The sequence below is a fragment of the Aythya fuligula genome, chromosome 17, assembly GCF_009819795.1.
Source record: "Aythya fuligula isolate bAytFul2 chromosome 17, bAytFul2.pri, whole genome shotgun sequence".
Classification (NCBI taxonomy): Eukaryota; Metazoa; Chordata; class Aves; order Anseriformes; family Anatidae; genus Aythya; species Aythya fuligula.
Window position 1 is genome coordinate 1,225,195 of NC_045575.1, and position 19,428 is coordinate 1,244,622.

Sequence of the window (19,428 nt, forward strand, 5' to 3'; positions counted from 1 at the left end):
CCGCACAGCTGGAAGCGCCGCACACCTCGCTGCTCTTGCTGCTTTCGCCCTGCAAAACCCGACTCCACGCATCTCTCATTTACATCACCCACTTCTAGATCACAGCGAGTAGAACAAACATTACGAATAAGTTTGTACAATATGTCCTTCATCCATTTTACCTTGCAGCGTGCCATTTTTAATGAAAAAAGCAATAGCATTTACAAGCCACTGCTGTGTAACAAGCACCCTGGGCGCGCACACTTTCATTATTTCCTGCTCCACGCTCTCCCTGCCTCCTCTTCCCCATGGCCCAACCGTGCTCAGCGCCACCTCCATGTCCCCAGGACGTGGCTAGGGCAGGACCTACTGCTTCCCCCAGTCATCACCCCAGTGCTGGACGGGCATTAAAATGCCTCCCGGCTGCAAAAGGCTGCATCAAACTGCTCATCAGTCCATTGCTACAGGCAGGGCCTTCACATTTTTTAGACGAAGGGCATTGTCCTCACTAGGCCTGGGGCTCCGTGGAGTTTAAGTGGCTGATTTGCTGCAATCTCTCCTGCGTTTGCAACCAGATCTGCCGCATTTCCTGCCCTGACCTGCAGAGTGCCATAGAATTGTGAAACAAATCCAGAATTAGATCCAGCCTCATCTGACATCTGCAATCTCCAACTCCAGCAATCAAAACTTGCCAAATATGTGGATAGCAAATAACCTATACTGCCTCCATAACACTGCATGTATTTACCAGCCCCAGCCATGAATCACTAAACCAAATACTACATTTTTCCAAGCTTTATTCATGTTTAAGATTTACCTTAAGTTAATTTTTAAGAGAAGCCTTGCACTACAGTACAAAGTCCCCTCATATCTGGAGGAAAGCCTGCTACAAAGAACTACTTTCTCTGTGCTCAAGCTGCTCTCTGAAATGCCGTTTCCTTTCAGTACAGTAAACACGCACTGGCTGTATTAACAAGTCCCAACTGCTGAAAGAACAGAAACAATAGTGGGAACTTGGCTGTCGCCCAGCGGTAATGGCACGGACAACAGCATGGGAAAGCAGGAACTGAGTCAAAACAACTTTATATCAAAATATTAGTAGAGAGGCAGCGAGGTTACCTCTGGTCTGTGTGTGTTGATGCTATTTAACAGCCTCCCTCAGCCCTGCATAAGAAGGGCACTCTACTTTGGGTGCCCAGAGCCTGACACGCTGATGGTGCAGGCAGGTCCCCAGCCTCGGCTGCTCTGAGCCCACAGGAGCAGGGTCCTTTCCAAAAAATCACCAGGTCTACAAGTGGCTGCATCTTTGAGCACAATCCTTACTGCGCCACGTTAACCTAGAACGCATTATTTCATAAAAGCATTTCATGGTAAATTAAACTTAATCCCATTCCTAATTGCAACAGGCTGCCGGGGATGCTGTGCGTGCAGCGGCGTGCACAACAGCTCTCCCTCGCGTTCCTGGGGGGAACGGGCTGCCCCGGCCAGCTCTGCTTGCTCACAGCAGTGACTCAGAAGCCAGGATTCCTCTCCTACGACAACATTCAGGAATTAGGAGAATGGCTATCTAAACAGGTTTTCCCCTGTAGCAGAGCTTCGCTCACTCTTAGATGCCCAATTTGCTGCCGGCATCAGCACAGCAGGCACACCTCGGCCACCACCCGGCTGGGAGGGGTTTGTACCCAAAAGGCATACCCAAAATGCAACCACCCAGTCACCAGAATTAAAAGCAGTGAGCTTCATCCCTAGGAAACCCCAAGGCAGAAGCCACCAAGGGCAGGCTGGGGCAGCCAGCACATGGAGCTCGGACCTGTGCTCGCAGGCTCCTGCCATCGCCACGCCGCTGCAGTGACACGCAGTGGCAGCACGCTGAGCAACGACCCTCCGCCTCCTTTGCAATCAGCTGATGAAGAGGTATCAAAACAGTTTTAAAAGGCAGCAACTGATACCTTGTCAAAACAAACTCGAAATCTGGTTCCTTCCTGCAATAACCTCATCTTCTTTCAATTTTATAATTACTGTTTAATGGCTGGCAATAATGAATGAGGTCTTTTTCAACCATCACAGTGCTGCAGCATAATGTTTTATTTAAAACATGCCATTTTCCTTTGAATGCTTTTGGGATGTGTTCACCACTCAGACAGGTGCCAGACTGAGAAGCAAACTCCTCAAGAAGAGCACGAGCACATCCCGTAACCTCACTCTCACCAGACATACCGAAAGGCCCAACCTCGGCCACCTCCACTTCAGCAGCACACATGTGGCAGAGCAACGCGATTTAGCAGAGGTCTCTGGTGCCAACAGGATTTCATCTCAGTGATCTGAGCTAAAAAATTGCTCTGGGTTAGACACATGGAATCAGAAGACATTGAGCAGAAGGAAACCCAGCACCCTTCTAACCCACATTTTGACCATGTGGCTAGGATATTTTTTAAAGTTTAACTGGGAAAGTTAAATCAAACACCACTTAACTAACTGAAAAGAACAGTGGGTAAATGTACTTATTGGAGATAGCCCTATCCCACTCCACAAAAAAAAGTGGAAGAACGAACACTGGACTCCCTGCAGGCTTTTGGGAACAACAGCAAACTTCATTTTGTTAAAAGTGAAGCCCAGGGCACACTTACACCATACCTATTGTCTTTTCTTGTTCTCAGCATCTTCAGCCACTCGCCTGCCCTACGTGATTTTCCTGTCACCCTCAGCAGATGCTAATGAAGTACCCGTTTTAGGAGATAACCATCTCCTATGTGGGCCGGGGGCATCCAGAAGAGGCAACATCCAGCTCTTCCAAGGGACCACAGTGCTCCCTCTGGTAGCTGCTTGTATCTTGCTGACGTTACCAGTCTCTTCTGGCTCCAACAGCACCCATGTGGCTTGATTTGGGTTTCCGATCACCTCAGGCACCGTGGCCATGCAGCTGCAGGCCCAGGAGCCCTCTGAAGGGCCCAGCGAGGCCCCTTAGCGACCGTCCGACCGGCCAGGATGTTCTGTGGGTGGCTCAGCAGAAGCAGACAAGGTCACAGCTGGCTCCTGCCCAGGGCACTAAAACTGCATCTAACATGGCTCGCATCCCGACAGTGACCCTGCTCCCCCTGCAAGCACAGCAGCGTCTGTTCGCTGTCAGCCAGGGCTCCGATTCTTCTCCTTCGCCATTTATTCTGGAGCAGATCCAGAGCGTTATCTCTTCTCAGATCTGTCCCCACTGCAAGAAGTCTGGCCTCTGCACGCTGCCCTGGCTTATATTACCCAGTGCTACTTGTAACTGATAAATTGTTTATCAGTGTGCTCCTGCAGTAGCCTCGGATATATTAAAAAGACATTACATCGTGAAATTGCAACAGCCCACCAAAAAAAAAACAAACCTGGGGCAGAGCAAGAATTGCTCATAACTCTGACATGGCTACAGACAGGAACAGAAGCCACCAGGAGCACTCCCCAGTGGCCGGGCCCACAAGCAACCCAAAAACACTCGTTCCTGGACCGAGGGCATTACAAAGGCACAGGAAGCCTCGGCGCTGTGGCTGCATACCTCATGCACTGCCAGGCCTGACCGATGCGAGCAGCTGGGCAGACTGCTGAGCAGCTCTTAAAGGATTTCTTATGCAAGCCAGACCTAAAGATGTCTCATATCAGCTGCAGCAAAGCTCCTTGCCAGCTGTAAAAGGGATGGTGGATACCCAATGTACCCTGGAAAACACTCAAATGTAATAGCACAGGTCACTGAATGACTGGCACTTGAATGCATAATTACAATAATCAGCCAATTAAGGATGATGAACAGATCAGAGCTAGGAGGAACTTACACGACAGAGCAGGGAAGGAAATGATGATGTGGTGAATACCGAGAGCTATGACTCAGTCCCTGAACCTCCACTGCTGATCTAGAGACCACCACAGAGTTTGGTAAGAGTCCTGCTCTTCCCCCTCTCCAAGAGGTATCAGCTCATTTGACCAAAACCAGGCTCTTATGTCATCAGCCAGGAACTTCTGGATTCTTAAACCACCATGCTAAGGATTCATTACAGCCTTATGTAGTCATCTGCAAGGCTCCCTCACCACTTCGCTTTCCTTTCATTTATGTATTTTTAGCTAGCTGGTACAGCTGCAGCAATAGTTCTCAAACTTTTGCAGGTCCATCTCTTGTCACCAAAAATCCAACGCTCCCTCTTCCCCAGGAACCTGCTTTTCAGCAATCCCTGTTTGAACATTACGGATCACGAGTAAAGGCACCAACCAACAGCTGCAGTATTTCACCGTCCCGCAGCATGCCTCATTAACACTGCAACGATCCAGGTTTGATAAGCTTGCTTTTCTCCTGATTATTACAACTCTAATTGAAAAGCAAGCTCAAGATTGAATTACTGTACAGAGAGCTACTGAACAAAGCCTTTTGCCCTGGACACAAAGGCTACTTTTCAGAAAAGCAGAGCTCTCACTGCACACCCTGAGCACAGCACACAGACTTCGTGGTCAGTGATCATTTCCTATGTACTCGGCTGACCACAAACACCCTCATGCTCAAAAAAACACTACGAAGCTGTTCTTTCAAAAACTTTCCTACACATCACAACAATATACTATTTAAAGCTAAGAAGAGGCAACAGCAAGTAATTATCTGATGGTTGGTACTGAGTGGGTCTAACAACTGCACCACTGCGTAGGAGTGAAACAAATACACGGCTGAGGAGATGGAATTATCAACAGCTTGAAACATTAACTATAGAAATGGATTTTCATTATAATATTTTTAATTAAGTTACAGCTTCTTCAGGCACGTCTAACTAATGAATAAAGCATTTTAGCTCCCTAAGATAGATTAAATAACACAAAGCTTGACAACTAACCCCAGCGTCTCCAGTTACTCCTGATTACAGAGAGAACTGATAAGTATCTCCTTAGCATCCTCCAGCTGTGACACCAACACAAAAAAAGTGGCTGATGTGCTTTTCCCTAAAAATGTTATTTTTTATTATTATTCTTTTGTTTTTTGTTGGTGTTGGTTTTTTTGTTGTTTTTTTTTTAAATATTTTATGAATGTCATAATTGTTCTCCAATAGGTTCTTGCACAATAGCAGGAGAGCATGCACTAACTAAAATGCCAGAGGAATACTTGAGGGCCTCTAGGAGAGCGTGTACACCCACACAGCACACATACCGAACCTGTCCTGTTACACACGAGTACCACACAATAACAAGATGCTTCCTGGTGATCTCCTGGACCAATATAAAACGTTTTTATTCCCTGACCACATGGAAAATTACCAGACATGTGATGGCAAAAGCAGAGACCTTTCAGACTCCTCACACTGGCAAACCACAAAGAATGTCCACTGGCTGACAGTGCTACCGCAGCGAGGTGTATCAGACAGATGCACATATAAAAGTGAGCTTCCATCCTAAAAATTGAGCTAATCAAATTAAAAATAAAAAAAAAGTAATCAGGAAGATTCCAAAGAGTTCCATGTTTTACAATACTACAGTCTCCATTGGAAATAGATATTAAGTGCCCAGTTCAAGCACTAATCTCTCTCCCAGCCACAAAGAACTTATAGCAGACAATCTCGCTACCGATCAAAGCGCGTACATGGCAAGGTTTGCAGAATTAAACGCTAAGAGAGGGAAACTGACTCTCTGCTAGTTTCACAATGAGCTAGCAAACAGCTAGCATTAAAAAGGTTTAAATGTCAGTGTGTGTTACATGCTCAATTTACAGCTGAAAAGTTTACTGCATCAATGCAGACAGTACCACAAACAAATACCGGTACCTGATTAGCACAGAAGAAATTAAAACATGTTACAGTGGACCCAACTACTTTAATTTAAGTTTTTATGAATAGAAATGTATCTCTTACAAACGTGAATCTATCTGACAAGAAGCCACCGTGCAGCAGTAACCCCGCACAGCTGGTGGGCGAGCGGTGAAAGCAGCATACTAAAAAGCTTTTCATTGACACGGAGCCTAAGAGTTGTTAGAAGAGGAAGCGCACACCGAGAAAGGGAAACCTACCAAAAGAGTCAGATTAAAAATAAGAGAGGAATTGTAAAGATAGACCACTCTAAAGGCAGTAGCACTGGCTGCTTCACTTAAACAGCAGGCAGCAGGGGAAGGAACGCCTTTGGGAGCAGCCATCTCCAGAGCCCAAGGATCGCTTCTAAACAAGTGGGGAAGGGTGTCTCAAACGGGCAGTCTGCAAACTACAACTTAGACATAAACAAGAATGAAATTGCAATTAAGTGTTTTCTGAGGGACATTTAAGCAGTCTGCAGTCCCCTCGTTTACACAAGCATTAGACAAAATAGCCTCTCACCCCAAATAAATGTTAAAATCAGAAAGATCAGGAAGAAAGCGCACGGCAACGCCATTTCTACATATGAACTACCTCAGGATTTTTGAAAGCAGTTAAAAACGTCCAACTCGCATGTGCACTTACCCACAAATATTGCAAAAACTTCAACAACCGCGGGCAGTAGTAATACTCCATTCTTCCAGAGCACAAAGTTAGCACAAGACCATCCTCGTTAGACTCCGGTTCCCCCCTCTCGCCTCCTCCAGCAGAAGTTAAAAGCTCACCGGGGCAATTACAGGCAGCACGGGCAGCGAGCGATGTTTATCAGCATCCACATCCCCGCCGAGCTCTGCGCCTTTAACAGATGCTGTGGCTACTTACGAGCAGGAGCTGAGCTCTGGCAGCATGTGACTTAACCTCTTGTTATTTAGCATCTCGCCGCGCGGAGTTTGCCCGTCTCGTTAATCCCTAACGCGTTAGGCTAGAATTAATAATAGCACTTGGGGCTGCGTGCTGAAAAGCCCTTCATCTGGAAGGAAAAAGAAGCTTCTAAAACCACTCGGTTTTTTGCAGGCTGGGGTTACGAAACGCTATTAACGCCACCGCCGTGGTCTAGATTGCGAGCTGACCTTATTTGTTCTGTAATGTACAAGAAAAAAAAAAAAAAAAAAGCAGACATGAAAGAAAAGCTCCTGCTTTTAATATAAAAATGCCTTTGGTGAAGAGGAAGCAATAGACACAACAAGTGTCTTTTTATATACGGCTGGAATGCTCCCAAGAAGCGAATGCTACCAAAAAAGGCAAAATCCCGGCCAAAGGAGGCTGACAACCAGCACCGGCCTCCGTGGGCACCGCTCGCAACAGGGCACAATTGGGAACAGCAGAGTTTCCCACTGCCTCTTCCTTTTTGAGCTCTGCCCTTTATTTTCCACAGAAATGAAGGGGAAGCGACAGAAGGTGGCCAAGGAGAACCCCGGTGACCCCCAGGGTGACACAGCCGAGCTGCTTCCCACAGCCCCGCGTCCTCCTGCTGGAAACACTGGCTCGGGGCGTTATGGGGAGTGCTCCCGCTGCCCTAATCACACCTACGAGCTCTCCTGCAGCCAACAAGCTCGTCTGATTTTTTTTTCCTAGGCTGATTCAGTTTTTAGGATAGCAAAACAACTTGAACATGATGGTATGGGGTTTTTTTTAGTACATCTGTTTCCATCCAGGAAAGAGTGAAGATGTAATATCAGAGGCTTTATCTCACTGGAAGTCAGGAGATGAGAACGGTCGCGTTTCACTGGGCAGGAGAGACCTGCTGTGGCCATGCTGGGACAAGCCAAGCAATGAATTCATCTGTGTATGTTTAGAAAATATTTATCTTCTCTCCCCTGCAGTTCATTTCCAAAACAGTTTTAAAAGTTAGCTCATGGTTTCCTTAAACCAATCCTTTCCCACCCACACATCAGTCTCAAATAGTGTGTTTTGATACCACGCCATTATGGAGACCAGATTGTCTCAAAGAAAAAACAAAGTTAAACATGGAGAAAAAAAAAAAAAAAAAAAAAAAAAAAAAGCCACCACACAAGATACCTAAGCAGAGGCTTCCAAAGAAGCCAAGCTTCTGGCTATTCTGTTCCCAGATGAAGGCACAGTTCCCTCAGCCCCACCGAGGGTGAGAAATCCTTCGATCCAGGGGCGAGCCACATCACAAATTCCGCAGTTTTTAGTTCATGAGACTCCTATCAGTCTTGATGACCTCATCAGGAACTGAGGTTGGTGACCAAACACCAGAATTAGAGACCTGTGTCAGCTGAGACGGAACAAGTTGTGAAAGACAATACTTGAAAACCTCTTCTGCAATTCTCGTGGCTTACCACAACACGTCGAAGCTGCAGGTCTCGGCAGGAGCACAGAGCACCTCCAACAGCCTACAAACACCACTTTTGTTTGACAGGCAGTGACACCCCGGGTCTCAAGCAAAGGCACCCTACCACAGGCTGGGGCAGGCAGCCCTGCAGACCCTCTGGCATCCAGCAGGCTCACAGCCTGTTCCGTGAGCTCCAGTCCCAGCTCTGAAGAGCAAAGAGCTGGAGGAAAACAGCTTCATGTCTACACTGAGACACGGGCAGGGCCAAAGCACAAGATATAAACCGAGTGTTTGACTTGATGAAACAGTAAATATTTTTAAACAGGCAGGGAAAAGTTTTGTTCTCTTAAATATTCCTGTATTTAGAGATGCAAAAAGAAAGTAACTTATTCAAATCAACTCTATTCTTTTCCTTAATTACCTGTTAGGTGAATGTTTTACACCTGAACCACCTTCCTTCTTTACTCGAATTAGCATGTATCAAAGGGCAGAAAGGGGAAAAAATCTTATGTTGGAATACATTTAAGGAAGGAAGACTTCAGTAACACATGACATGTCCCATAGCACAGCTACAAAAGAAAAAGCAGGTAACTTTGCAACTAAACAGGCAGGCTAGCAATCATTCACACAAAACAAGGTCAGTGTTGCTTGCTTCTAACCTTATTTGAAAGGCATGCTGAGCAAAACACAGATTGCATTCAAACTGAGAGGAAATGTGTCACTGGTTTCTCATTCTCCAGGGGGTATGTCCAGACATCCCATGTTCCCTGAAACCCAACCTCAGCGCAGTTTTAGTGGCGTCCCCGTCCCTGGGGTATTGGTGGATGTGGCACTAAGGGACACGGCTCGGTGATGGGACTCAGGATAGGACTGGATGATGTTGAAGGTCTTTTCCAACCGAAATGATTCTGACTCTATTCCTCCACCAGAGGGAGGCATTGCAACACACAGACAGCAAACACCACTGTATTTTCTCCAGAAGAGCACAAAGGTGTTATTAACCTCAGCGCCAGAAGAAACAGCTCTGCTCTACAGTGTCCCTGCACTACTCACGTGGGGCTATGGCACACACAGACGTGTGGCGAGGTTTCCACCTCACAAACACCAGTTACAATCTCCTCCCTACCACCTGCTTGCCCGCAGTCCATACACAGAGGACTGTGCTCTTTTTGCTAGCACTGCACTGAAGAACAACAGACAAACCGCTTCTGGGCTTTGCAAAGCAATACAGGGGAGGAACTTGCTCGGGGCCTGCTGGATTCCAAAGGATGCCGGACACTTGAGCGTGAGTAATCACAAAAAGAGGCTCTCTGAAGAGAGCAATACATCCCGTCACCACACGAGTGTGCTAGCAGACTAAGAGGACAAATTAGATTTGACCTTGGGACGGGTAAGAGCGGTGACCTCTTTCAGTCATCCTCTCCATAACAGTAGAAGAATTTTGCAAAGATGCAGGATGGACGGATTTTCAAAAACTACAAATGTGTATTTAGAATCAGAGTGCACTCTGAAGCAACTGCGGTATTCTAGCATATCAGAACCATTTCTATGCACAAGGTGAAAAAAAGGCACAGCACTTGCAGTGAATTAAAGTCCTTCCAATAAGGAAGGATTTCTTTGGCAGCAGCAATGTCTCTCTCAGAATGATGGAATTCTGTGGTGTTTATATGCTATTCAAATCCTTTATTTTCCATAGAAAATACCGATGTTTCATTTCTTGTGCAACTTTTTGAAAGGTTCAGATCTTTTCTCTGTATTTCAGAACAACAGGACATAGAATGTCAACTGTCTCCTAATGTAAAATGCACCCGTGGGCTAACATCAGGAAGTCCTGCTGCAACTTAGCAGAATATTGCCTAACAACTGAAGAGGGAATTTACCCCAAAGGATGCACAAAAGAGACAAATCAAATTACTGGAGAAAAAAGTCAGCCATGATTCTTCACATAATTAGTTGTCTACTGCCTACAGAGAAAATTAAACCCATCATTTTCCCACATTATGACATGATTTTATCTGCAGTTTTCCAGAAAAGATCACAATAAGCAATTTTCATTATCTAAGCTGAGAAAAATAAAAAGCATTTGTGACCCAGTCCCATGCCTTAGGAGTTCAAGATGAACAATTCTTGTTTAGAAAGAACCATCAACAGGCTGCACAGTTTATGCTTATGTTTGAAGACACGGCATAGACCAGTGTGGTAGATGCATTCTCTACCAGAGAAACTTCACAGGAACCACATCTGCTCCTCCTGCTAGGAAGGCACATACTTTCCTTCACAGCTATTTGCAAAAAGGAAAACAGTTCTGAATGGAGTAAGCCAAGCTGCGATTTCCTCATGTCTCCCCTATCCCAAGAACCTCCTCCAAAACAACATACCATTACGTTCTCCGTCCTTCTGTCTTTATGAAAAAAGCTTTGACTTCTTCTCTGAGTAGAAACCAGCGAAACCTCTGTTCTGTCTGCTTTTTCTGAATTCTGCTTGGTCCATTCTTTCCTAGAAGCCTGTTAAAATAAAGTTATAGATATTGTTAATAAAACATGCATACACATACGTACATATATAAAATGCCTTTTGAATGAAAACAGAAAATTTTCAAAATAAACTGCAAAACAGAAGAACATCATAGCCATCAATATCCAACAGGTTATGAATTAAAAGAATTGGCCTGTCACTGCTAGGGGCAATCACTTGCATTTCACCAACATCAATACCAGCAAGTGAAGTTTCAAATGAGGGCAACTCAAAGAAAAAAGCTCCCCTCAGAAGAGCAAAATGAATACAAGAACTCCAAAAAGATCAGCACTGACAACTTACAAACCCAAGCTACTTCTTTTCGAACAAAGCTTTGCAATTTAACATCCTAGTGTTCAAAGCATTAATAAAACATGTACGCATTTGAAAGCTCTTTCAAGCTCTCCATAGAAATATCCATAAATATTTGTGCATTTGAAAGAGAACCTAGTACAATACAGATTCTACATGAAAATATACCCCAAAAGAAAATTAGATCTATCGAAAAGTACACATCTGCTCGCTTGCAACAAAGTCACACCTAGCACTCAGAAGCTATATAGAGACATAATTAAATCTTCTCCTTGCTTTCATTTTTAGTTTCAGGCAACGCTTAGATACCATTTGGCAATACCTTTTTATCCTCATGGAAGAAAGCTTCTGACTGCGGTGACAGCTTGTTTTTCCACCCATTATCCCCACTTTCCAAGGGGAAGCTTTGCCTGGAGTGGTATAGATCCTTTCTTCCCCTTACTTCTTGCGTGAGCAGCAGATTGTCTTTTCCTTGGTGGCTCTTTTCTGAATAGGATCGTCTCAAGTCTGGGGGTGCACTTCCTAAACCAGAGGTATAGTTCTTCCAATCTTTTGTTTTGCTTTTCACCTTGGAAGAGTCATTGTCACACATCACCTTATTTGCGTCATCTTTGTCCTTTGCTATAGAGATTCTTGCTACGTTTTTGCTCCAATCACCTTCTGGAGATGCCTCTGAGAGCTGTTCTTTCACAACCAACCTCTTCTGTAACAGCCCGTCATCGGTCTTTAAGGACAGCTTGGAAGCAAAATTAACTTCCAACTTCTGGTCTACAACTGCACTTACAGGCTGTACCTTGTCAACTACAAATTTTGAACTTTCGTTCCTGGAAGTTAAGTTCACGTCTTGATCTTCATCAATGATGAATGTTTTCTTTGCAGTGAGCTCCGCAGGAGAATTCAGAAACTTATCTGAAAACATGCTGCTTGTATTTCCCCAGTACGGGGGGCTGAACTTTCTGTCTTTGGACTTCTGTTTATCAAACTCTGGGCCACTGGAATCCACTTTTTCTTTGTTCCTTTCATTTGGAATTAATTTCTCTGGCCTGTGGAATTCTTCTGCACTGTCACCTTGCTTGTTACTAACAGAATACTGATCCTTCCACTCTTTCCAGTGATAAAAAGTTGTCTTATCTGAGACATTTCTTTTGTTCTTTGCTTTGTTCCTACTGAATGTACTGTGCTCTTCAGAGAACTTGTCTTGAAGATTACCGGCCCTCTTGCTTACTGATTCTTCTTTATATTCTGCCATAAGGGCATCAATATCAAGAATCGTGGATCTGTAACCATCCTCAGCCTTCCTTCCAGATAAACCATAATTATTTTCACTGCTCTTCTGTGTGTCTAGTTCACCATCTTTGTGTAACTGTGCAAAATGCAGAGGGGATCTGAGTTCATGATAAGAGGAGACTTTTCCTCTGCTACTTTTGAGATCAGTTTGAGCTGTACTTCCCAGTTCCTGTTTTAAAAGCAAAGTATCAACATTGATGATTTTCTCCTTAGAGTGATCCAGGCCTTTTTCATAATACTTTTGGTTATCCTTCCCAGATACATCTAAGTTACCAAACGCACTGTTTTTGGAAGAAGCATCATCTTTGTCTTCCTCTTTGATCCAATCCTTTTTGACATACACTTCTCGTGACTCCTCCCTACAATTTGTACTTGTTGTATTTTTATCTGGTTGCTGTAATGAAGATTTGGACCTTCCAGAAAAAACAGGATCCAGATTAATTGCTCCTCCATCACTCGAGCTAGAAATTTTACTAGTTACACTTGCACTAGGAGTACCCACAAAGCTTTTCTCTTTTTTGATACCAGGAATCTGATAAGTTACTGCAAAATAAGTTGCCTTTGGTTCAGAGCTAGAACTCTGTTTTTTCAAGTACTCATCAGAACTGCCAACAACAGTCTTGTTTGCCTCATTTCCTTCCATCTGTTCTTTGCTACTTTTCTTTTTAACTGAACCTTCTTCCAAGTGCAATGGATCTGTCCGACTCAGCTTGTTTATATTTTCAGGTGTGAGCCAGCCAACTTCTTCTGCCTTGGTAGAATCATGAGGCAAGGTCCTCCTTCTCCATCTTTCAGAAATCTTCAAGTCAGAAACACTACTTCTGGTTCTCCTGACTTTTTCTTCTGGATCCGCTGCTTTTATTACTTTGCTTTTTTCTCTGTTTTCAGGAGCTGTAATATCTAAGCTAAAGTCTTGTTCTTTACGGTTTGAGTCCAGACTTCTCCTTAAAGCAAAGGCTCTAGATTCCTCTTTCACATCGGGACTGTGGCTACTGGAAGACCTACAGAATTGTCCACTTAAAAGCACTGAGGAAGAATGGACCCCATACTTATTTACATTGGTCGAAATAACTTCATGACCAAAGCTGGTTCCAAATTCATAGTCTGTTCCTCCTCGTCTAAAACTCCTTTGCTCAGAAGAGCGTTTGATCATCTCAGACCTCCCTGTTTCATCCATGGAGGAGACTTCACTCTTTTCATTTTTAATTTCAGAATGTAGCTTGCTTATTTTTTCATTTGTTCCCAAGCACTTACTTTTGTTTATAGAACAAGGTATTTTCTCAGCTATTAATACTGGATCGGTTTCAGTTTTATCAGAGTCTTTTTTCTGTTCAGATAAAGTGCATTCACTGGAGAAATAATCGTTATGTTCTCTAAAAGCAGACCTGCTCGGAAAAGCTTTTACATCTTTAGAATCTGAAATAACGTTACCTTCTTTCAAGTAGTCACTTGTTCTTTTTACCCTAGCTGACTGATCAGTGTGTAAAACATCCCCTTCATTTCTCTGCTCTTTCACAGATGATTTTCTAGTTCTAAGTGTCATGGCCTTTTTTTCAGGAGCCATTATAATGGCTTCACTAAGAGCTCTCTCACCACACATCTGAAAGACTTCATATCTCGGCTCAATCCTCTGGAAAACAAAAGACTCCTCTGCATTTTTTGGAGTGGATTTTTCGCTTTTCTCAACTGAAGGTTTTTCTAGTAAAATTCCAGGAGTGATCTTCTTGCCATCACTTGAACAAGCTGGTTTTCCACCTTTTTCTAGGTCAGCTATGTGCTTTGATGAATCAGACTGACTGTAATGATCCTTCTTTACACTAGTGGTCTCCTCTGCTTCTCCCATCCACGACCTCCTGTTATGCCCCACCACATCATACTTTGCTTCGAGTTCATTATTCATTTTCAGTGGAGGACCAGTTCCAGGACGATCATCAGCGACGTTGTGCCTCTGGACATTATGGTCAAACATGGTGGCTCGGACAGTTTTAATGTAGGTCTTTTCCATAACTGTGGTTGGTTTTAATTTTTTTTCAAAGCTGCTTGTGAACGAGACCGAATTTTCATTTTGCTGAGAAAAATGCTGGCTGTCTCCAAGGAAGCTTCCCTTTGTCTCTGCCTGATCAGTTTTGTTTGTTATTTTTAAAATCTGCCGGGGTTTCCATGGGTTTCCAGTAGCATGTGCCTCGGTGAAATCTATGCTATGAGCAAGCGTGATCTCCTTAGTCTGGAACAAGAAAAACCCAACAGTTAAGATTGTTATACATCTTTTAAATAAAGTAACACCTACTCTGTGCAACACAGTTAACCACATCCCTGTTCTCTAAACACAAAATTCATTGAGATACAAGGGATTCAAGCAGCAATGTGCAGCTCCAGTCTGAATTTAGATTACAATCACCTCAATGCTCTACTTTCACTTTTAAATCAAGAAATGATAGAACGTATGAAGCATCAATACATGAGACATGCATGATTCCGAGTTCCTGAGCTCGGGTCTGGAAGCAAAGCACAGAACAGCACCGCAGGACACAGGCACCTTGAGAGGAAGTCTGAATTCCTGGCAGAGAGCAAATGTACTTTTACTACATTTTGTTGAAACTGTCTTTTCAGATATAGGTATTCACTAAGTAGTGATACAGTCAGTAACTGCAAGGGATATGAAGAGCTGAGTAACTACAACTGGAGCTGCTTAGGTGTGATGAGGCAGGAAAGAGTTAAAGGGAAAGTGGGAATTGACGTTTTGGGCCAATTCTTTACTATTATCTACTTTCCAGAAATATAACTAGCATCCCGAAATCTGTTTCTCTTAATAAGAGAAAACAATGTTATTCTCTTAATAACATTCACTGAAGAAACAGCACACAAATAATAAAGATGATCAAAAACCACTGCCTGATCCTACAAGGGTTCAATCCTTTTTCAAATTAAAAATTATAAAATATGGAATTGACTTAAGAGTCTCTTAAAAAAGCACATCCCACAACTGAAGAATGACAGAAAATTAACATGAAAGAAATTTATAAATAATGACTTATTCTAAATCTGATCTGTATTCCTGTAGGCAGAGCAAGGGAATGTTTTAGTCCTACTTTAATAGTCTGATTCTGAAAACAGTACTTCCACCATTAATGGAAGATTTTCTTTTTAAAATAAATTTACCCTATTTAAAATTAAAAAAAAATAATCTACAGAGACTTTCTGATCAAGCTGCTAGTTTCTTTATCACTCCTGTCTTAAACCTCAGCAGAAGAAAAAACACAGCCATGGGAACTCACAAGAAATATCCACAAAACAACATTAAATCTCTGATACTACGAAGCCTTAGCAGAGAAATTGTTTTGAAACACCAAAGTGTTCCTTGGAAACAGAAACAGCCTCACAGCTTTTACAGCAAATGGAACTTTCTGTACAGAACTTTATTGTCAAAACTTCTAAGTTAAATGTTACTTAGGAGATTGACATGAAACATACAGCACATAACAAGGAACTGTGACTGGGATGTGGAAATTCACTATGCTAATGCTACGCTTAGAGAAAATAATCACTGCACAGAACCACAACAGCCATAGTCTATTCACTACAGGTTTTCATGTGTTATAAGTCCCACTGAAATAGCATACAAAATATTTTTCACTCTATACTATTGCATGCATTTGTACTGGATCTGGCTGGGATGGAGTTAATTTTCCCTGCAGCATGCACGTTTAACTTTTTAAATACTCAACACAGACAGAATACTCCCGTTCTTTAGCAACCTGTCTCCTCAAGTGCCTAAAGATAGAATTACACAGATAAACCTATTAGGATTATGCCATTCTTAATACTCTCCATGCCCACTTTAAAGTCATCAATTGGTAAAGACAGAATGGGACACAAGGTACAGTGCTCTCTGCATTCAAAAGGCGAGCCTAACTGGAAACTATGTCGGCTGATGCCATTTTCTTACTTTTTGATGTTCTTGAGTTTCATTCACAGAGCCATTTCTGATATCAGCGGGTTTCTCAGTCTTCACTTCACTGCTTGATGTCGGACTTGAAAACCTAAGAGAAAAGACTTTTAGTTCCAGTTAAAATGCACTCCTCCTACCAAATGAGATGATGTATCATCAGTCTGCTGTCAATAAAAATCATCCAATAAATGGTATTTCTTAAAGGAGAAACATTGCTATTTCGTGTTACAACAGTATTCAGTGGTTTTACTGTAAATAGACCAAAGGATTATTGCTTCTGAAAAAATTGTTAGTAACGTAGCTTACTGTATACTGCAAGAATTGAGATGCATGACGAGGCAAAATAGTGGAAAAGTTATTAACATTCTCATGCCTCAGTTATATTCCCCTTATTTCCATCCAGCAAAAGCACTACGATTTGCTGAACAATTACTCTACTCCACTGTTCAAAAATCAGGTCCTTTCAGCCAAACACCTGCCGTGTTTCATTACACAGAGCACACCCTGACACACTACCCAAAGCAGCAACCCTCCCTCCTTTCCTCTTTCCCATTGTGTATGAAACATGAGCTATCCAGACTAGCACCAGGCACTGCAGCATGGCCTCAGATTGTGCTTTATGCACTTTGCAGTACCATCCATAGCTCTTATCCATGTCAAAAAAACAAATTCTCCTGATTTGGAATAATCAGTTACCCAACTTTGCACTGAAAGAACACGTTTTATCTTGGCCAAAGTATCTTTCTACAGAGAAATATTTTTTGTTGGTATGAGTATGTCAAAGTTAACAGATCTCATATTACACTAACAGGGCTCTAAAAACTGCAAATTTGCAGAAAAACAGGTTGCAGGATTGACTTACATCAGAGGAAGCAGAGAGCTTTCTATGTTATTGGTAGAGCAAGTCTTGAAATCCAAGATGTTCCCCTAGTTCATTGCCACAGTTAGGCAGAATGCACATCATAGATCTCTAGGCCTTAACTGATACTGAAATAAGGTTTCAGCCTGGCCAAAAATGTAGTATTCTATACCACTGTCAGAGACACAGTAAGCATTTCTGTCTCTCCTGTGTCAACTGAAATAAAATTCAGAATTATTTTGAAGAAAAACTACTGTGATGGCAACAGGACGGACATCAACACAGCATAGTTAGAACAGGGAATCTCAGTCATTGCTTCCTCACAAATGTGTAAGCCTACAGCCTACAGGGCACACCTCAAGATTTCAAAATGTATGCAGTTTTAATAGATGTACTGCTACAGTAACATGCAAGAGTTACAATATTGACAGCATGTTTTGTCAGTGTATATTTCATTACATTCTTTTTTTGGCATGGTGGATGTAAAGGGGTTTGAGAACAGTATTACAAAGAATAATTACACTGAGTAGAACCAAAATGTGCAGACATTGTACCGTACTGATAGAGCAAGTTTTATGGAATATGATGAAGATGATTAAATAGGACTTTTCTGAAACTTACATCTTTGTCAAGTCTGCAGAAAGCGGTCGTGACTGAAGAGATCTGCGTAGAGTCCCTGGCTTAGCATCGGTATTTTCTGTTGTCAGTTCTTTGATTCTCTGCTGGATGTTCATACATCTGTTTTCCCTCTCAGCAGCTGAAGGGAGAGGCTCTGTATCTATTGAGCTATTGGGATTTTCTGAAGTAAACAAACTGATGTGTTTTTTAACACTGCCTCTTTTGATACTGTTCTCTTTTTCTGAGGAAGCTGCAGGGCTTTCACTGCCTGGAAAGACACTTGTCTCCTTTTGATCAAATTTTTTCCCATCCCTATTAGCTCTGCTTTCACTAGTTGTTTCAAAGGATTTTTCAGAACCATGCAAGTTGGTGACTATTCCTGGTTTTGTCTCAATTTGCTCACTTTTAGATTTGTGTTTTGTTTCCCATATGTATTTTCCATTATTTAGGATGCCAGTGTCCTGACTACTGCACTTCAAATTTATCTTTGAAGAACTGCCTTTATTAAATTCCATTTCTTCAGGTTTGGGCCCCATTTCAGATGGATCATGACAGCCCTTGTCAGTAAAAGAAGTTAAAAACACATTCTCCTTGCTCTCATGGGATGAGCATGTCTTCTTGCAAGAAGAAAGATCTTTAAGTTCAAATTTAGCTGTCAGGTCCATGGACAAAGGCCTGGGTTTTCTGACCAATGATTTCTCTGTAGGAGACTTTTCCTCAGGAGCTTCCACAGGACGATGCTTTTGATCTTTTAACGATTCCAGAAAAATAGCAGATACTGGTCTATGTTTTGGCCTTTGCTGCAAATCAGTAGAGAAATCAACTTTATTGTTGATATTACTTGCATCATTGTTTTTCTCCCCTGGATGATCTTCATAAGCATCTTTCTTTGCACCGGTTTTGAGGGAGTTCCAAGAGACCAGTCTAATACTAGAGGAAACCGATGTCTGCCTAGGAAGAGACCCTTCAGGATTCCTGGACGTCTCAGATGGCTGAAATGGTTTCTCCAGCTTGGCATTGCTCTGAAGCTCCCTTGTTTGCATAGTACTAAACACTCTGCGGTCATCAGCAGCCGTTTTTTCTTGGGCCAGGCTCACCTTTGATTGCTCTGCTCCTGGTGCCTCAAAAAGAATGACAGTGTTTGCACTGGGACCAGTGTAGAATGTCATGTTTGTGACGACCTCACTGCCAGCCTTACTTTCATTTTCAATTACTTTTTGATCCACTAACGGAGGAACGTTTCCACCTAACACCTTGACAGATGTTGTCTCCTCATTGGGCTTTCTAATAAGACTACTTGATCTGAAAGCTGTAACAGGTGGTTTTACATTAGCAAAAGTATCTGAAGATGTATCTTTAGAAAAAGGCTTTGGGAAAAGTCTTGGCCTGGATCCTAGCGAGGGCATTGTTGCAGATCTTGAAGTACTCCCAAATTTGTTCTTCTCTTCAAGTGTTAGTGATGCTGAAGACTCCTTTTTCTTGCTAGTTACATCTGAAAGCACACTTACATACACACGCTGTGATTTATCTTCGTTTCTGATCTCTTTTAAGTCAGGTACTGTCGTCAAAGACGCCAAAGTGGAATTTATTTCTACTCTTGTTGCCATAGTTGTAATTACACATTCAACAGAATTGAAAAAATCCAGCACAGAAGAAAAACCTACACAGAAAGAAAATGAAAGCATTGATGTAAAGTCAGCATGAACATCAAATAAACTCATTCTAATTTTAATTCGGAAGGTGGCTAAATTCAAATTAAGATGCA

The 19,428-nt window shown here is 42.7% G+C and overlaps 1 protein-coding gene across 1 annotated transcript in view; it reads right to left on the reverse strand.

Annotated features, from left to right (window-relative positions):
* Positions 1–19,428, reverse strand: part of KIAA1671 (KIAA1671 ortholog) — a 71,852-nt gene that overhangs the window by 33,979 nt on the left and 18,445 nt on the right. The window contains exons 3-6 of the mRNA XM_032198688.1: positions 17,667–19,323; positions 16,184–16,277; positions 11,273–14,461; positions 10,503–10,628 (exon numbers count right to left, since the gene is read on the reverse strand). Coding sequence (XP_032054579.1) covers positions 10,503–10,628; positions 11,273–14,461; positions 16,184–16,277; positions 17,667–19,270 — 5,013 coding nt within the window. The 5' untranslated portion in view covers positions 19,271–19,323. The remainder of the gene's footprint in view (positions 1–10,502; positions 10,629–11,272; positions 14,462–16,183; positions 16,278–17,666; positions 19,324–19,428) is intronic.